The sequence below is a fragment of the Cetorhinus maximus genome, unplaced genomic scaffold (assembly GCF_964194155.1).
Source record: "Cetorhinus maximus unplaced genomic scaffold, sCetMax3.hap1.1 HAP1_SCAFFOLD_4410, whole genome shotgun sequence".
In the NCBI taxonomy this organism is placed as follows: domain Eukaryota; kingdom Metazoa; phylum Chordata; class Chondrichthyes; order Lamniformes; family Cetorhinidae; genus Cetorhinus; species Cetorhinus maximus.
In genome coordinates, this window is record NW_027600313.1 from 1 (window position 1) to 15,000 (window position 15,000).

General features: G+C 59.0%; 1 protein-coding gene across 1 annotated transcript; it reads left to right on the forward strand.

The window, feature by feature from the left end:
• Positions 1–317: 317 nt before the first annotated feature.
• Positions 318–13,949, forward strand: LOC144678486 (chromodomain-helicase-DNA-binding protein 8-like; the record flags this gene model as incomplete). Its single annotated transcript, XM_078538251.1, has 5 exons — positions 318–517; positions 2,092–2,299; positions 5,657–6,370; positions 9,822–9,985; positions 13,689–13,949. Coding segments are annotated over exons 2-5 (1,194 nt in total), but the record flags the coding sequence as incomplete, so codon positions are not given.
• Between the last annotated feature and the right edge of the window lie 1,051 nt (positions 13,950–15,000).

Genomic DNA, 15,000 nt, shown 5'->3' on the forward strand with positions numbered 1-15,000 from the left:
CCCACACTCATCCCACTGCCTCTCTCTCTCCCCATCACCCTCAAACATACCCCACACTCTTCCCCCTGCCCCACTCTCCCCGCCTCACGCTCTCCCCGGAAGTACCCGCCTCGCCCAGCCCCCCGGTGCCTCCCTGCTCCCTCTGACACGCTCTGATGCTCTCTCTCTGCCTCTGACACGCTCTGATGCTCTCTCTCTCTGCCTCTGACCCGCTGACGCTCTGATGCTCTCTCTCTCTCCTGCCTCTGACACGCTCTGATGCTCTCTCTCTGCCTCTGACACGCTCTGATGCTCTCTCTCTCTCTGCGGTAGGTGTGAGCCTGCACAGCCGGGCCCGGTATTGGCCAACGTCCTCGGTGTTGACTGCCCGCCTGCGGAGGCTTGTGACGGCTTACCAGCGCACGTACAAGCAGGAGCAGCAGAAGATGGAGGCGGCGGAGAAGGGAGATCGGAGGCGGCGGCGCTGTGAGGCTGCCTTCAAGCTGAAAGAAATCGCAAGGCGAGAAAAGCAGCAAAAGTAAGGGCGGGGGGAGGGTGGCAGCTCCGGTGGGGTAGGCTGTCCGTGGACTGATAGTGCTCCCTGTCTCCCCACCCCCGCCTCACCACCATTCCCCACCGCCCGGGGTCTGGGAGGGCCAATGGGGAACACGCCAGTGACCATCAGTAGTGCTCGGACTGATGGTGTGCTCTCACTCTTCTTCCTTTCTCTCCCCCCACTTCCCTCCCTCTCCCTCTCCCTCCCTCCCCCTCCCTCTCTCTCTCTCCCCTCCCTCTCTCTCTCTCCCCCTCCCTCTCTCTCTCTCCCCCTCCTCTCTCTCTCTCCCTCTTCTTCCTTTCCCCCGCCTTCCCTCTCTCTCCCTCTCCCTCCCTCCCCCTCCCTCTCTCTCTCTCCCCCTTCCTTCCTTTCTCTCCCCCCCTTCCCTCTCTTTTTCTCTCTCTCTCCTCCCTTCTTTCTCTCTCTCTCCTCCCTTCTTTCTCTCTCGCTCCCCCTTCTTTCTCTCTCGCTCCCCCCTTTCTCTCTCTCTCGCTCCCCCCTTTCTCTCTCTCTCGCCTCTCTCTCGCCTCTCTCTCGCCTCTCTCTCGCCTCTCTCTCGCCTCTCTCTCGCCTCTCTCTCGCCTCTCTCTCGCCTCTCTCTCGCCTCTCTCTCGCTCTCTCTCTCGCCTCTCTCTCGCCTCTCTCTCTCTCGCCTCTCTCTCTCTCGCTCTCTCTCTCTCTGCCTCTCTCTCTCTCGCCTCTCTCTCTCGCTCTCTCCGCTCTCTCTCTCGCCTCTCTCTCGCCTCTCTCTCTCTCGCTTCTCTCTCTCTCTCGCCTCTCTCTCTCTCGCCTCTCTCTCTCTCTCTCTCTCGCCTCTCTCTCTCTCTCCTCGCCTCTCTCTCTCTCTCTCGCCTCTCTCTCTCTCTCGCCTCTCTCTCTCGCCTCTCTCTCTCTCTCTCGCCTCTCTCTCTCTCTCTCTCTCTCTCTCGCCTCTCTCTCTCGCCTCTCTCTCTCGCCTCTCTCTCTCTCTCGCCTCTCTCTCTCTCTCGCCTCTCTCTCTCGCCTCTCTCTTCTCTCGCCTCTCTCTCTCTCTCGCCTCTCTCTCTCTCTCTCGCTCTCTCTCTCGCCTCTCTCTCTCTCTCGCTCTCTCTCTCGCTCTCTCTCTCTCTCGCCTCTCTCTCTCTCTCTCGCTCTCTCTCTCTCGCCTCTCTCTCTCTCTCTCTCTCGCCTCTCTCGCCTCTCTCTCTCTCGCCTCTCTCTCTCTCTCTCGCCTCTCTCTCTCTCTCGCCTCTCTCTCTCTCGCCCCTCTCTCTCTCTCTCTCGCCTCTCTCTTGCCTCTCTCTCTGCCCTCCACTCCTCTCCTCTTTTTCTCCTCCTTCTTGGACTTGGGTTTCGGGCACCTCTGCGACCCCCAATGATGGTGTGCTTTCCGACGGGGTTTCGTTGGGTGGCCGTGTCCCCAGTGGAGCCCTTGTTGCCCCCCTGGGTGCTCCCCCAGGGGAGGGTGGGGGGGGTGCAGTTGCCCCCCTGGGTGCTCCCCCAGGGGGAGGGGGTTTCCCCCCTCTCTCTGTGGAGAAAGTCATGTTTGACGGTGAACCCTTTTTCTCCCCCGACAGGTGGACGGGACGGGAGGAGTCCGACTTCTACCGGGTGGTGTCGACCTTCGGGGTGGAGTTTGACCCCCAGACGCGGCTGTACCAGTGGGGAGGTTCCGGAACATCGCCCGGCTGGAGAGGAAGACGGACGAAACGCTCACCAAGTACTTCCAGATGTTCATGGCCATGTGCCGCCGGGTGTGCGGGCTGCCCCTGGAGGAAGGAGAAGGTATGAGGGGGGCATCGGAGCGTGGAGAGCTTGGGGGGGTGCATATCAGCGTGAGGTGCCTTTGCCCCTCGATCGGGTAAAGAGGGATGGCCCCTGACCCTGAGAGCTTTGTTGAAGTTAAGGAGCCCTCTGACTTATTTATATCCATCTACGGGATGTGGGGGTCGCTGGCCGGGCCCAGCCTTTATTGCCCATCCCTAATTGCCCCTTGAGAAGGTGGGTGTGAGCTGCCTTCTTGAAATGCTGCAGTCCCTGTGGTGTAGGTAGAACCACGGCGCTGTTAGGGAGGGAGTTCCAGGATTTTGTCCCTGTGGTGTAGGTACACCCACAGCGCTGTTAGGGAGGGAGTTCCAGGATTTGCCCGTGTGGTGTAGGTACACCCACAGCGCTGTTAGGGAGGGAGTTCCAGGATTTTGTCCCCTGTGGTGTAGGTACACCCACAGCGCTGTTAGGGAGGGAGTTCCTGGATTTTGTCCCTGTGGTGTAGGTACACCCACAGCGCTGTTAGGGAGGGAGTTCCAGGATTTTGTCCCTGTGGTGTAGGTACACCCACAGCGCTGTTAGGGAGGGAGTTCCAGGATTTTGTCCCTGTGGTGTAGGTACACCCACAGCGCTGTTAGGGAGGGAGTTCCAGGATTTTGTCCCTGTGGTGTAGGTACACCCACGGCGCTGTTAGGGAGGGAGTTCCAGGATTTTGCCCGTGTGGTGTAGGTACACCCATGGCGCTGTTAGGGAGGGAGTTCCAGGATTTGGACCCAGCGACAGTGAAGGAACGGCCGATATATTTCCAAGTCGGGATGGTGAGAGGCTTGGAGGGGGAACTTCCAGGTGGTGGGTGTTCCCCATGTGTCAGCTGCCCTTGTCCTTCTAGATGGCAGCGGTCGTGGGTTTGGGCGGCGCTGTCGAAGGAGCCTTGGTGAGTTGCTGCAGTGCATCTTGTAGATGGTACACACGCTGCTGCTACTGTGCGTCGGTGGTGGAGGGAGTGAATGTTTGTGGATGGGGTGCCGATCGAGCGGGGGCTGCTTTGTCCTGGACGGTGTCGAGCTTCTCGAGTGTTGTGGAGCTGCAACTCATCCAGGCAAAGTGGGGAGTATCCCATCACACTCCTGACTTGTGCCTTGTAGATGGTGGACAGGCTTTGGGGAGACTGATTCCCTCCTGCCCTCATACCTCATAAACAGGTGTGAGGGAGGGTGATAGACGCTGAAAAGAGTGTTGAATGTCGGGGGGGGGGGTGAAAGGCTATCGGGTGGGGGTGGTGAAAGGCTATCGGGGTGGGGGGGTGAAAGGCTATCGGGTGGGGGGGGGTGAAAGGCTATCGGGGTGGGGGGGGTGAAAGGCTATCGGGGTGGGGGGGGTGAAAGGCTATCGGGGTGGGGGGGTGAAAGGCTATCGGGGTGGGGGGGTGGAAGGTTATCGGGGGGGGGGTGGAAGGTTATCGGGTGGGGGGGGTGGAAGGTTATCGGGGGGTGGGGTGGAAGGTTATCGGTGGGGGGGTGGAAGGTTATCGGGGGGGGGTGGTGGAAGGTTATCGGGGGGGGCGGTGAAAGGATATCGGGGGGGTGGGCAGGAATGCGGAGGTTTAAATTTGATCAGCCAAGATCTGATTGAATAGCAGAGCAGGCTCGATGGGCTGAGTGGCCGACTGCAAATTCATATCTTCGTATCAATAACTTGTGTTCCAGTGCTGTGGATATTAAAACTCTCTCTCTTCCTGTCGCCCTCCCTCCCCCCATGTCCCTCCCTCCCTCCCTATCCCCATGTCCCTCCCTCCCTCCCTCCCTCCCTCCCTCCCCTCTGTGTCTGTCCCTCCTCTCTCCCCTGTTTCTGTCACTCTCGCCCTCCCTCCCCTCCTCCCCTCTGTGTCTGTCCCTCCTCTCTCCCCTCTGTGTCTGTCGCTCCCTCCCTCCCTCCCTCCCCTCTGTGTCTGTCCCTCCTCTCTCCCTCTGTGTCTGTCCCTCCCTCCCTCCCCTCTGTGTCTGTCCCTCCTCTCTCCCCTCTGTGTCTGTCGCTCCCTCCTCTCTCCCCTCTGTGTCTGTCCCTCCTCTCTCCCCTCTGTGTCTGTCCTCCTCTCTCCCCTCTGTGTCTGTCGCTCCTCTCTCCCCTCTGTGTCTGTCGCTCCCTCTCTCCCCTCTGTGTCTGTCCCTCCTCTCTCCCCTCTGTGTCTGTCCCTCCTCTCTCCCCTCTGTGTCTGTCCCTCCTCTCTCCCCTCTGTGTCTGTCCCTCCTCTCTCCCCTCTGTGTCTGTCCCTCCTCTCTCCCCTCTGTGTCTGTCCCTCCTCTCTCCCCTCTGTGTCTGTCCCTCCTCTCTCCCCTCTGTGTCTGTCCCTCCTCTCTCCCCTCTGTGTCTGTCCCTCCTCTCTCCCCTCTGTGTCTGTCCCTCCTCTCTCCCCTCTGTGTCTGTCCCTCCTCTCTCCCCTCTGTGTCTGTCCCTCCTCTCTCCCCTCTGTGTCTGTCCCTCCTCTCTCCCCTCTGTGTCTGTCCCTCCTCTCTCCCCTCTGTGTCTGTCGCTCCCTCTCTCCCCTCTGTGTCTGTCCCTCCTCTCTCCCCTCTGTGTCTGTCCCTCCTCTCTCCCCTCTGTGTCTGTCCCTCCTCTCTCCCCTCTGTGTCTGTCCCTCCTCTCTCCCCTCTGTGTCTGTCGCTCCCTCCATCCCCTCTGTGTCTGTCGCTCCCTCCCTCCCTCCATCCCCTCTGTGTCTGTCCCTCCTCTCTCCCCTCTGTGTCTGTCCCTCCTCTCTCCCCTCTGTGTCTGTCGCTCCCTCCCTCCCTCCCTCCCCTGTGTCTGTCCCTCCTCTCTCCCCTGTGTCTGTCACCCTTGCCCTCCCTCCCTCCCTCTCTATGTCTGTCCCTCCCTCCCTCCCTCCCCTCTGCGTCTGTCGCTCTCGCCCTCCCTCCCTGCCTCCCCTCTGTGCCTGTCGCTCCCTCTCTCCCTCCCCTCTGCGTCTGTTGCTCTCTCCCTCCCTCCCCCCCTCCCTCCCTCCCTCCCTCCCCTCTGCGTCTGTCACTCTCGCCCTCCCTCCCTGCCTCCCCTCTGTGCCTGTCGCTCCCTCTCTCCCTCCCCTCTGCGTCTGTTGCTCCCTCCCTCCCTCACTCCCTCACTCCCTCACTCCCTCCCTCACTCCCTCCCTCCCTCCCTCCCTCCCCTCTGCGTCTGTCACTCTCGCCCTCCCTCCCTGCCTCCCCTCTGTGCCTGTCCCTCCCTCTCTCCCTCCCCTCTGCGTCTGTTGCTCTCTCCCTCCCTCCCTCCCTCCCTCCCTCCCCTCTGCGTCTGTCACTCTCGCCCTCCCTCCCTCCCTCCCCTCTGCGTCTGTCACTCTCGCCCTCCCTCCCTGCCTCCCTCCCTCTCTGCCTGCAGAGTACCCGGACATGAGCATGCTGGTGAAGCAGGTGACGGAGGAGCGCGCCACGCGGACCCTGTACCGGATCGAGCTGCTGCGAAAGGTGCGGGAGCAAGTCCTGTGCCACCCGCAGCTGGAGGACCACCTGCGGCTGTGCCAGCCGTCGCCGGACTTGCCGGACTGGTGGGAGAGCGGGCGCCACGACCTGGAGCTGCTGACGGGCGCCGCTCGGCACGGAGTGAGCCGGACCGACTGCCACCTGATGAACGACCCCGAGCTCTCCTTCCGGGCCTGTCACCTGAACTACCTCCAGAGCCTGAACCCCGGCTCCAGGAGCTCCACCCCTCTGCTGCCCCAGTACCAGGCCACCAGGACTGCCTCGCCCCTGCCCCTCTCGCTGCCCCTCTCCCTGCCCTCGCACCCGCCGGAGAGGAGCCCGGCGCTCGTGGACCACCGCGGCCTGGAAGAGGATTTCGGCTGCCCCGCCGGCTTGGGGTCGCGGCTGGGGATGTGCCCGGGGGATTTCCGGCACCGGCACCGGCACCGGCACAGCCCCCCGGAGCCCCGCTCGCCGCCGGAGAAGCAGCGGGCGCCCCCGGCCACCATGGCGACGGCCACCGACTGGGACAAGGAGTCGGACTCCGAGTCGGACAAGTCCTCCTCGCCGGGCGCCTCCCCCAGCCTGTCGGACGTCAGCGACGACGAGAAGGACCCTGACGATAAGCCGGGCTGTGAGTACGCGTGACGCTGGGCGGCCGTCTGCCCTCCCTCCCTCCCAACCCTGCGAAGCGAGCTTCCCCCCCATCTCCTCCTCCCCTTCCCGACCCCGCTGGACAGGCTCCCCACCCCCCCAAGTTCCCGCAGCCTGCGCTGTACCTCGACACCTACCCTCCCTCTCGTGCCCTGCAGATTAGATGGAGGGGGCGATATTTCCCCCGGCCGTGGGCAGGTGGGGTATTGGGTGTCTGGAAATCGCTGCCCAAGTTGGTGGTAGAGGCAGAAACTCTTAAAGTCCTTTAAAAAGTACCTGGATCTGCACCTTAAAGTGCTGTAAGCTGCAGGGGCTATGGGCCGGGTGCAGGGAGGCGTGGGATTAGGAAGGGCGCCTACCCGGGTGTCCTCGGGCTGGCACGGACAAGATGGGCCGAATGGCCCCCACCCCCTTCTGTGCTGTAACCTTTCTAAGGTTCGATGGGTGAGTGAGTCCCCAAACGAGAGTGCGAACTTAAAAACGCCAGCCCGTCTGTTTTGGGGGCGATGTCGGGATGGGCGTCTCCGCGCAAAGGGGGCGTGGAAATCGGGAACGCTCCCCACCGGAAAGGTTATGCTGAGCATTCCCCTGGGCAAAGCCCTCAGAAAAGCAGAGCGTGTTTGGAATGTGTGCGACGTGGTTTTACGAAAGGTCAACCCTGTTTGGCAAACGTCCTGGAGCTTTTTTTTTGAGGATGTGATTGCTGAGGTGGGTAAGGGGAACCAGTAGATGTTTTATACCTGGATTTCCAGAAGGCATTCGATAACAAATGGTTACTGGCTAGCGATGGGCTCGGGTGAGGGGCTGGGGGTCAGAAATTAGCCTGGATAGAGGATTGGGAAAGGGATGGGAAGCAGAGAGGTGGAGGGGGGCAGCATAAACAGGGCTTTTTCAGGTTAGCAGGGCAGTGAATAGTGGAGTGCTGCGAGGATCGGTGCTGGGGCCTCAGCTATTTCCAATCAATATTAACAACTTAGAATAGGAGCTAGGGGAGAAATGCATCAAAGTTTGCTGATGACACTGAGCTGGGTGGGAAGGGAAGCTGTGTGGAGGACACAGAGAGGCAGCAAAGAGGTACAGACAGGGGGTTAAGGGAGCGGGCAACAAGATGGCGGGTGTATAACGCAGGGAAGTGTGCAGTTATTCACTTTCATCGTAAGAATTGAAAAGCAGAATACTTTTAAAACTGGTGATGTTTAGAGAGACTTGGGTGCGATTCTACAAGGGACACAGAAAGGTTAACGTGCGGGTACAGGAAGCAATGAGGGAGACAGATGACCCTTGGCCTTTATTGCGAGGGGGTTGGAGAATAAGGATAGAGAAGTCTCGCTACAAACCGTACAGGGGGTTTTTTGGTGAGACCACATCTGGAGGACCCGTGTGCAGTTCTGGTCTCCATGATGAAGGAGATACTTGTACTGGGGTGGGGGCGGTACAGTGAAGGGGGGTCACTCGATCGGTCCCTGGGATGAGGGGGGAGAGTCGCCCTCCGATGAGAGGCTGAGCGAATTGGGCCGGTTATTCTCCGGGAGTTTAGGGAGGAAACGAGAGGAGCGATCTCGCCGAAACCCGCGAGGATTGTGAAGGGGGTTTGACAGGGTGTGTGGGGGGAGCTGAGAGATTGTTCCCCGCTGCTCGGGGTGGGGGTCTATAAACACGGGGGAGGAGGAGGAGGGGTAGACACAGTCTGAGGGGGAGGGGGTGGCCATTTTGGACGGAGATGAGGAGAAATCTCTTCACTCGGAGGGTGGTGGTGGGTCTCTGGAATTCTCTACCCCAGAGGGTTGTGGAAGCCCCATCGTTGAATACGTTGGAGGCCGGAACGGACAGAGTTTGGGTGTCTCGGCGCGGGGGGGGAATCGAGGGATTCGGGGAGCGGGCGGGGAAGTGGAGTTGAAGACCAAGATCAGCCACGGTCGTGTTTAATGGAGGAGCGGGTTGGACAGACCTGGTGGTCTGCGGCTGCTCCATTTCCTGTGTGTGTTTGCTGTTGGGGTCCGTTGGAGTTCTCAAGACTGAGATGGATAGATTTTTGTTGGGTTAGAGGGTGCCGAGGGAATACGTCACAAAAGCAGGTTGAGGGAGTTGAGATGCAGGGGAGCCATGATCTCATTGAATGGTGCTACGGGTTAGAGGGGTGTGGCTGACCACCTCCTATCCCTGTGTGACTGGCTCCAGAGGCAGAGTGACCGCCTCCCGTTCCAGTGTAACAGGCCCTGTCGTGGCCCTGTGTAACTGGCTCGAAGGGCTGGAATGTCCTGTTCCTGTCCCTGTGTAACTGGCTCGAAGGGCTGGAATGTCCTGTTCCTGTCCCTGTGTAACTGGCTCGAGGGGCCAGAATGGCCGCCTCCTGTTCCTGTCCCTGTGTAACTGGCTCGAGGGGCCAGAATGGCCGCCTCCTGTCCCTGTGTAACTGGCTCGAGGGGCCAGAATGGCCGCCTCCTGTTCCTGTCCCTGTGTAACTGGCTCGAGGGGCTGGAATGTCCTGTTCCTGTCCCTGTGTAACTGGCTCGAAGGGCTGGAATGGCCGCCTTCTGTCCCTGTGTAACTGGCTCGAGGGGCCAGAATGGCCGCCTCCTGTCCCTGTGTAACTGGCTCGAGGGGCCAGAATGGCCGCCTCCTGTCCCTGTCCCTGTGTAACTGGCTCGAGGGGCTGGAATGTCCTGTTCCTGTTCCTGTGTAACTGGCTCGAGGGGCTGGAATGTCCTGTTCCTGTCCCTGTGTAACTGGCTCGAGGGGCTGGAATGTCCTGTTCCTGTCCCTGTGTAACTGGCTCGAGGGGCTGGAATGTCCTGTTCCTGTCCCTGTGTAACTGGCTCGAGGGGCTGGAATGTCCTGTTCCTGTTCCTGTCCCTGTGTAACTGGCTCGAGGGGCTGGAATGTCCTGTTCCTGTCCCTGTGTAACTGGCTCGAGGGGCTGGAATGTCCTGTTCCTGTTCCTGTCCCTGTGTAACTGGCTCGAGGGGCTGGAATGTCCTGTTCCTGTCCCTGTGTAACTGGCTCGAGGGGCTGGAATGTCCTGTTCCTGTCCCTGTCCCTGTGTAACTGGCTCGAGGGGCTGGAATGTCCTGTTCCTGTCCCTGTGTAACTGGCTCGAGGGGCTGGAATGTCCTGTTCCTGTCCCTGTGTAACTGGCTCGAGGGGCTGGAATGTCCTGTTCCTGTCCCTGTGTAACTGGCTCGAGGGGCTGGAATGTCCTGTTCCTGTCCCTGTGTAACTGGCTCGAGGGGCTGGAATGTCCTGTTCCTGTCCCTGTGTAACTGGCTCGAGGGGCTGGAATGGCCGCCTTCTGTTCCTGTGTAACTGGCTCGAGGGTGTCCGAGGCATCTGAATGGCCTGTTCCTGTCTCACCTGGCTGGAGGAGGGGCTGAATGGCCTCCTGGAATTCCCCCCTTGTTCCGCCCTGACTGAATCTCCCTCTTGTGTTGCAGCTGAAGCCCCGTCGCACTCGAAAACCTACGACGAGGAGAGCATGATCTCGGTCAACACCTCTCGGGACGAGACGCAGGACGGCTTCATGAACGAGGACCTGGATCCCAGCCTCGGGGACTTCCTCCAGGACAAGCCCCGGTACCCCTCTTCCTGCTGGCCCAAGGTAAGAGCTGCCCTCCGGCTTCCCCCACCCGTGGCAGAGCCTGCACCCTCGGCAGACCCACCCCCCCCGCCCCCTGCTCTGTGGGCTGTGCCCCATAGCCTCTACCTCGCGCGCGCGCACACACACCCACACACACACATACACACGGACACGCAAGACAGGATGGACCCGGGTTGCATGAGGAGGTAACAGAAGCGGCCGGTGAGGGTATTGCCGTTGATGTGGTGCACATGAGCGCCCAGAGGTTTCTTGGTCAGGTGCCGCACAACAAGACCTGTCAGCAAAGCTTGAAGTCCACGTCATGAAAGGGACAGTGGATACAAAATTGACCCCTGTGACACGAAACAGAGCAGTGGCCACTGGAACGTTTTTTTTGGACTGGAGGCTAGGTTTGCTGCGGAGATCAGTCAGCGTCAGGACCCCTGCTCTTCCCGATTATATATTATTGACCTCGAGCTCGGAGTACAGGGCACCGTTTCAGAATTTGGAAGCCTTGTGAAGTGTGAGGAGGGCAGTGCAGAACTTCAGAAGGACACGGTGGATAGGTGGGCGGACGGGTGGCAGATGAAGTTCAATGCGGAGGAGCGCGAAGTGGTTCATTTTGGTAGGAAAACTTGCCTGAATGAGCGCAGCTCCCACCACACTCGAGAAGCTCGATACCGTCCAGGACAAAGCAGCCCCGCTCGATCGGCACCCCATCCACAAACATTCACTCCCTCCACCACCGACGCACAGTAGCAGCAGTGTGTGTACCATCTACAAGATGCACTGCAGCAACTCACCAAGGCTCCTTCGACAGCACCTTCCAAACCCACGATCGCTACCATCTAGAAGGACAAGGGCAGCAGACACATGGGGAACACCACCACCTGGAAGTTCCCCTCCGAGTCACTCACCATCCCGACTTGGAAATATATCGGCCGTTCCTTCACTGTCGCTGGGTCAAAATTCTGGAACTCCCTCTCTAACAGCACCGTGGGTGTACCTACACCACAGGGGACAAAATCCTGGAACTCCCTCCCTAACAGCGCCGTGGGTGTATCTACAGCACAGGGACTGCAGCGGTTCAAGAAGGCAGCTCACCACCACCTTCTCAAGGGGCAGTTAGGGATGGACAATAAATGCTGGACTTGCCAGTGCTGTTGACATCGCAGGAATAAATAACAAAAGGGTACACCTGAACTACACCCACAGCCCTTGACCGTTTAAATTCATGGGATGTGGGCGTCGCTGGCTGAGCCCAGTGTTTATTGCCCATCCCTAATTACCCCTCGAGAAGTTGGTGATGAGCTGTCTTCTTGAAACACTGCACTCCATGTGGTGTAGGTACATCCACAGTGCTGTTAGGGAGGGAGTTCCAGGATTTTGTCCCTGTGGTGTAGGTACACCCACGGCGCTGTTAGGGAGGGAGTTCCAGGATTTTGTCCCTGTGGTGTAGGTACACCCACAGCGCTGTTAGGGAGGGAGTTCCAGGATTTTGTCCCTGTGGTGTAGATACACCCACGGCGCTGTTAGGGAGGGAGTTCCAGGATTTTGTCCCTGTGGTGTAGATACACCCACGGCGCTGTTAGGGAGGGAGTTCCAGGATTTTGACCCAGCGACATTGAAGGAAAGGGAGGGTGAAAATTGGACACCACTGAAACTCTGTCTCCCCCTTTTCTCTCGCTCTCGCGCTCTATTTCTCTCTCTTTCTCTCTCGCGCTCTTTCTATCCCTGCTGCTCTGTGCTGTGTGTGACTTACCCTGTTTCCCCCACCCTGGCCGTGCCTCTCTGTGTCTCTGTCCCACCATCTCTCCCCCCCGCCCCCATTGCCCTCATCGCTGCCTGGCCTTGCCTCTGCTTACGATGAGCAGAGTCAGAGAGAGAGAATAATAGGTACTACAATAAGCAGAGTGAGAGATGACGTGCTGGAGGGACTGGCATCCTTCATGGTGGATAAATCACCAGGGCCGGGTGGATTGTCTCCCAGGCTGTTGAAGGAAGCCAGGGAGGAAATAGCAGATGCTCTGAGGATCCTTTTCCAATCCCCACTAGACGCAGCTGAGGTCCCGGAGGGTTGGAGGTCTGCACATGTTGCACCAATATTTAAAAAGGGCGTGGGGGTTGGCTGGAAAATTATAGACCAGTCAATCTGGCTTCCGTGGTGGGAAAATTATTAGAATCAATTCTGAGACACAGGATAAACTGTCACTGAGTAAGATACGGATTAACCGGGGACAGTCAGCATGGTTTTGTTTTGGGGGAAGATCGGGTCTTACTAACTGAATAGAATGTTTTGAGGAAGTAAGAAGGAGGATTGATGAGGGTCGTGCAGTGGATGTGATCTACATGGATTTCAGTAAAGGCACTTGACTAGGTCCCGCATTGGCAGACTGGTCAGGAAAGTGAGATCCCATGGGATAGAGGGGAAGGGGGCAGGTTGGATCCAAAATTGGCTCAGTGACGGGAAACAAAGGGGGAATGGTCGGTGGATGTTTTAGCGACTGGAAAACGGTTTCCAGTGGTGTTCCACAGGGCTCAGTGTTGGGGCCCTTGCTGTTTGTGGCATATATTAATGATTTAGACCTAAACGTGGGAGGCAAGATTGGGAAATTTGCAGATGACGCAGAAATTGGCCGTGTGGTTGATGGTGAAGAGGGTAGATGTCGTCTCCAGAACGATATCAATGGCTTGGTCTCTGGGGCAGAGAAGTGGCAAATGGGATTCAGTCCGGAGAAGCGTGAGGTAATAATGCACTTGGGGAGGGGGCAAACAAGGCAAGAGAGTACTCCCATAAACTGGGAGGGTATTGAGAGGGGTCGAGGAAGGGAGAGGCCTTGGAGAGCATGTCCACAGGGCCCCTGAAGGTGGCAGGACAGGTGGATTTAAGGTGGTCGAGGAAGCACAGGGAACGCTCCCCCCTTGACCGGGCGAGGTACTGAATACAAAAGCAGGGAGGTGATGCTGGAACTGTATAAAACGCGGGTTAGGCCACAACTGGAATTGTGTGTGGACGCAGTTCTAGGTCACCACATTACAGGAAGGACAGAATCGCTCTGGAGAGAGAGCGCGCAGAGGAGATTGACAAGGATGTTGCCAGGGCTGGAAAATTGCGGCTGTGAGGAGAGATTGGGACAGGCTGGGGGGGAGGTTGTTTTCCTTGGAACAGAGGAGGCTGAGGGGGTGACCTGATTGAGGAGTACAAAATGATGAGGGGCTGAGATAGGGGTAGACAGGAAAGACTCGTTCCCCCCTCTATAGCTGAGGGGTCAATTATCAGGGGGTGTGGATTGAAGGTGATGGGTAGAAGGATTAGAGGCAAAACCTCTTCACCCAGAGGGCGGCGGGGGTCTGGGAATTCGCTGCCTAAGTTGGTGGTTGAGGCTGAAACGCTCAACTCATTGAAAAGGGACCTGGATCTGCATCTGGAACCTGCGAGGGCTAACGGACCAGGGACTGGAAAGCGGGATTAAAACCAGCGGCCGAGTTTCCTTTTTTCGATCTGTTTCTGGCCGGCACAGATGCGATGGGCTGAACGGCCTCTCTCTCTCTCTCTCTCTCTCTCTCTCTCTCTCTCTCTCTCTCTCTCTCTCTCTCTCTCTCTCTGCGCCGTGACTTTCCTGTGGTCTGTTGCCGCCTGCACGAGCTGAACCCAGGCACCCCTCTTGCCTGCCGACCCTGTCTGAAGTTCCTTCTCTCTCTTTCTCTCTCTCTGTCTCCGCAGGACCGAGTGCTGATCAACCGGATTGACGTCGTGTGTCAGGCGGTGCTGACCGGCAGGTGGCCGACGCCGGGACGGGCACAGTGCGATCCCGGCGCTGTTCCGGGGGACGCTCCCTGCACCCCCTCGCTGATGGGCAGTCCGGGGGACTCCCCGGTCCCCACCCCCGGGAGCCTCACCATCGACGAAGACTTGGCCTCGGCTCAGTTCACCAAGGTGAAGAAACATATTCGCGAGAAGGAGTTCACAGTCAAAATTAACAATGTACGTAAAAAGCAGCGCGTGACCCACTGTCTGCCCACCTGCCCCGGGGAACCCCTTCTTCTCTTCCCCCCCACAACCCACCTCCCAGCACACGGGGGCCTCTCCCTCCCTGCCCCGATCTCACACACACACACTCGCTCTCTCTCTCTCTGTCTCTCCCTGCCCCGATCACTCTCTCCCTCTCTCTCTCTCTCCCTGCCCCGATCACTCTCTCCCTCTCTGTCTCTCTCCCTGCCCCGATCGCACACACACACTCTCTCTCTCTCTCTCTTTCTCTCTCTCTCTCTCTCACCGTGCCCCGATCACACACCCCTCTCTCTCTCTCTCCCTCCCTCTCTCCCTGCCCCGATCACACTCTCTCTCTCTCGCTCTCTCCCTGCCCCGATCACTCTCTCCCTCTCTCTCTCTCTCTCTCTCCCTGCCCCGATTACACACACTCTCTCTCTCTCTCTCTCTCTCTTTCTCTCTCTCTCTCTCTCTCCGTGCCCCGATCACACTCTCTCTCTCTCGCTCTCTCCCTGCCCCGATCACTCTCTCCCTCTCTCTTTGTCTCCCTCTCTCTCTCTCTCTCTCCCTGCCCCGATCACTCTCTCCCTCTCTCTCTCTCCCTCTCTCTCTCTCCCTGCCCCAATCGCTCTCTCCCTCTCTCTCTCTCTCTCTCTCCCTGCCCCGATCACTCACTCTCTCTCTCTCTCTCCCTCTCTCTCTCTCCCTGCCCCGATCACTCGCTCTCTCTCTCACTCTCTCTCTCTCTCTCTCTCTCTCTCTCTCTCTCTCTCTCTCTCCCCTCGCCACCCCTCCACGCTGCGCACCCCCAATGCTGGGGCTCTGTCGTCTCTCCTCCGATCTTCCCCTGACACCCCACCCCTGCTATCGCTGTGTGACCCCTCTGTAGGGAATTCGCCAACTTCCCCTCAGCCCTGGGGGAGACCACTGTCTCCCACCGTCCCCCCGTCCCCCCCTTAATCCTGTTCACCTGTACCAGGAATTGGCAATTCCACTTCCCCACCCACCACCGATTTATTCCCCCCACCCAACCCAGCCCAGCCCT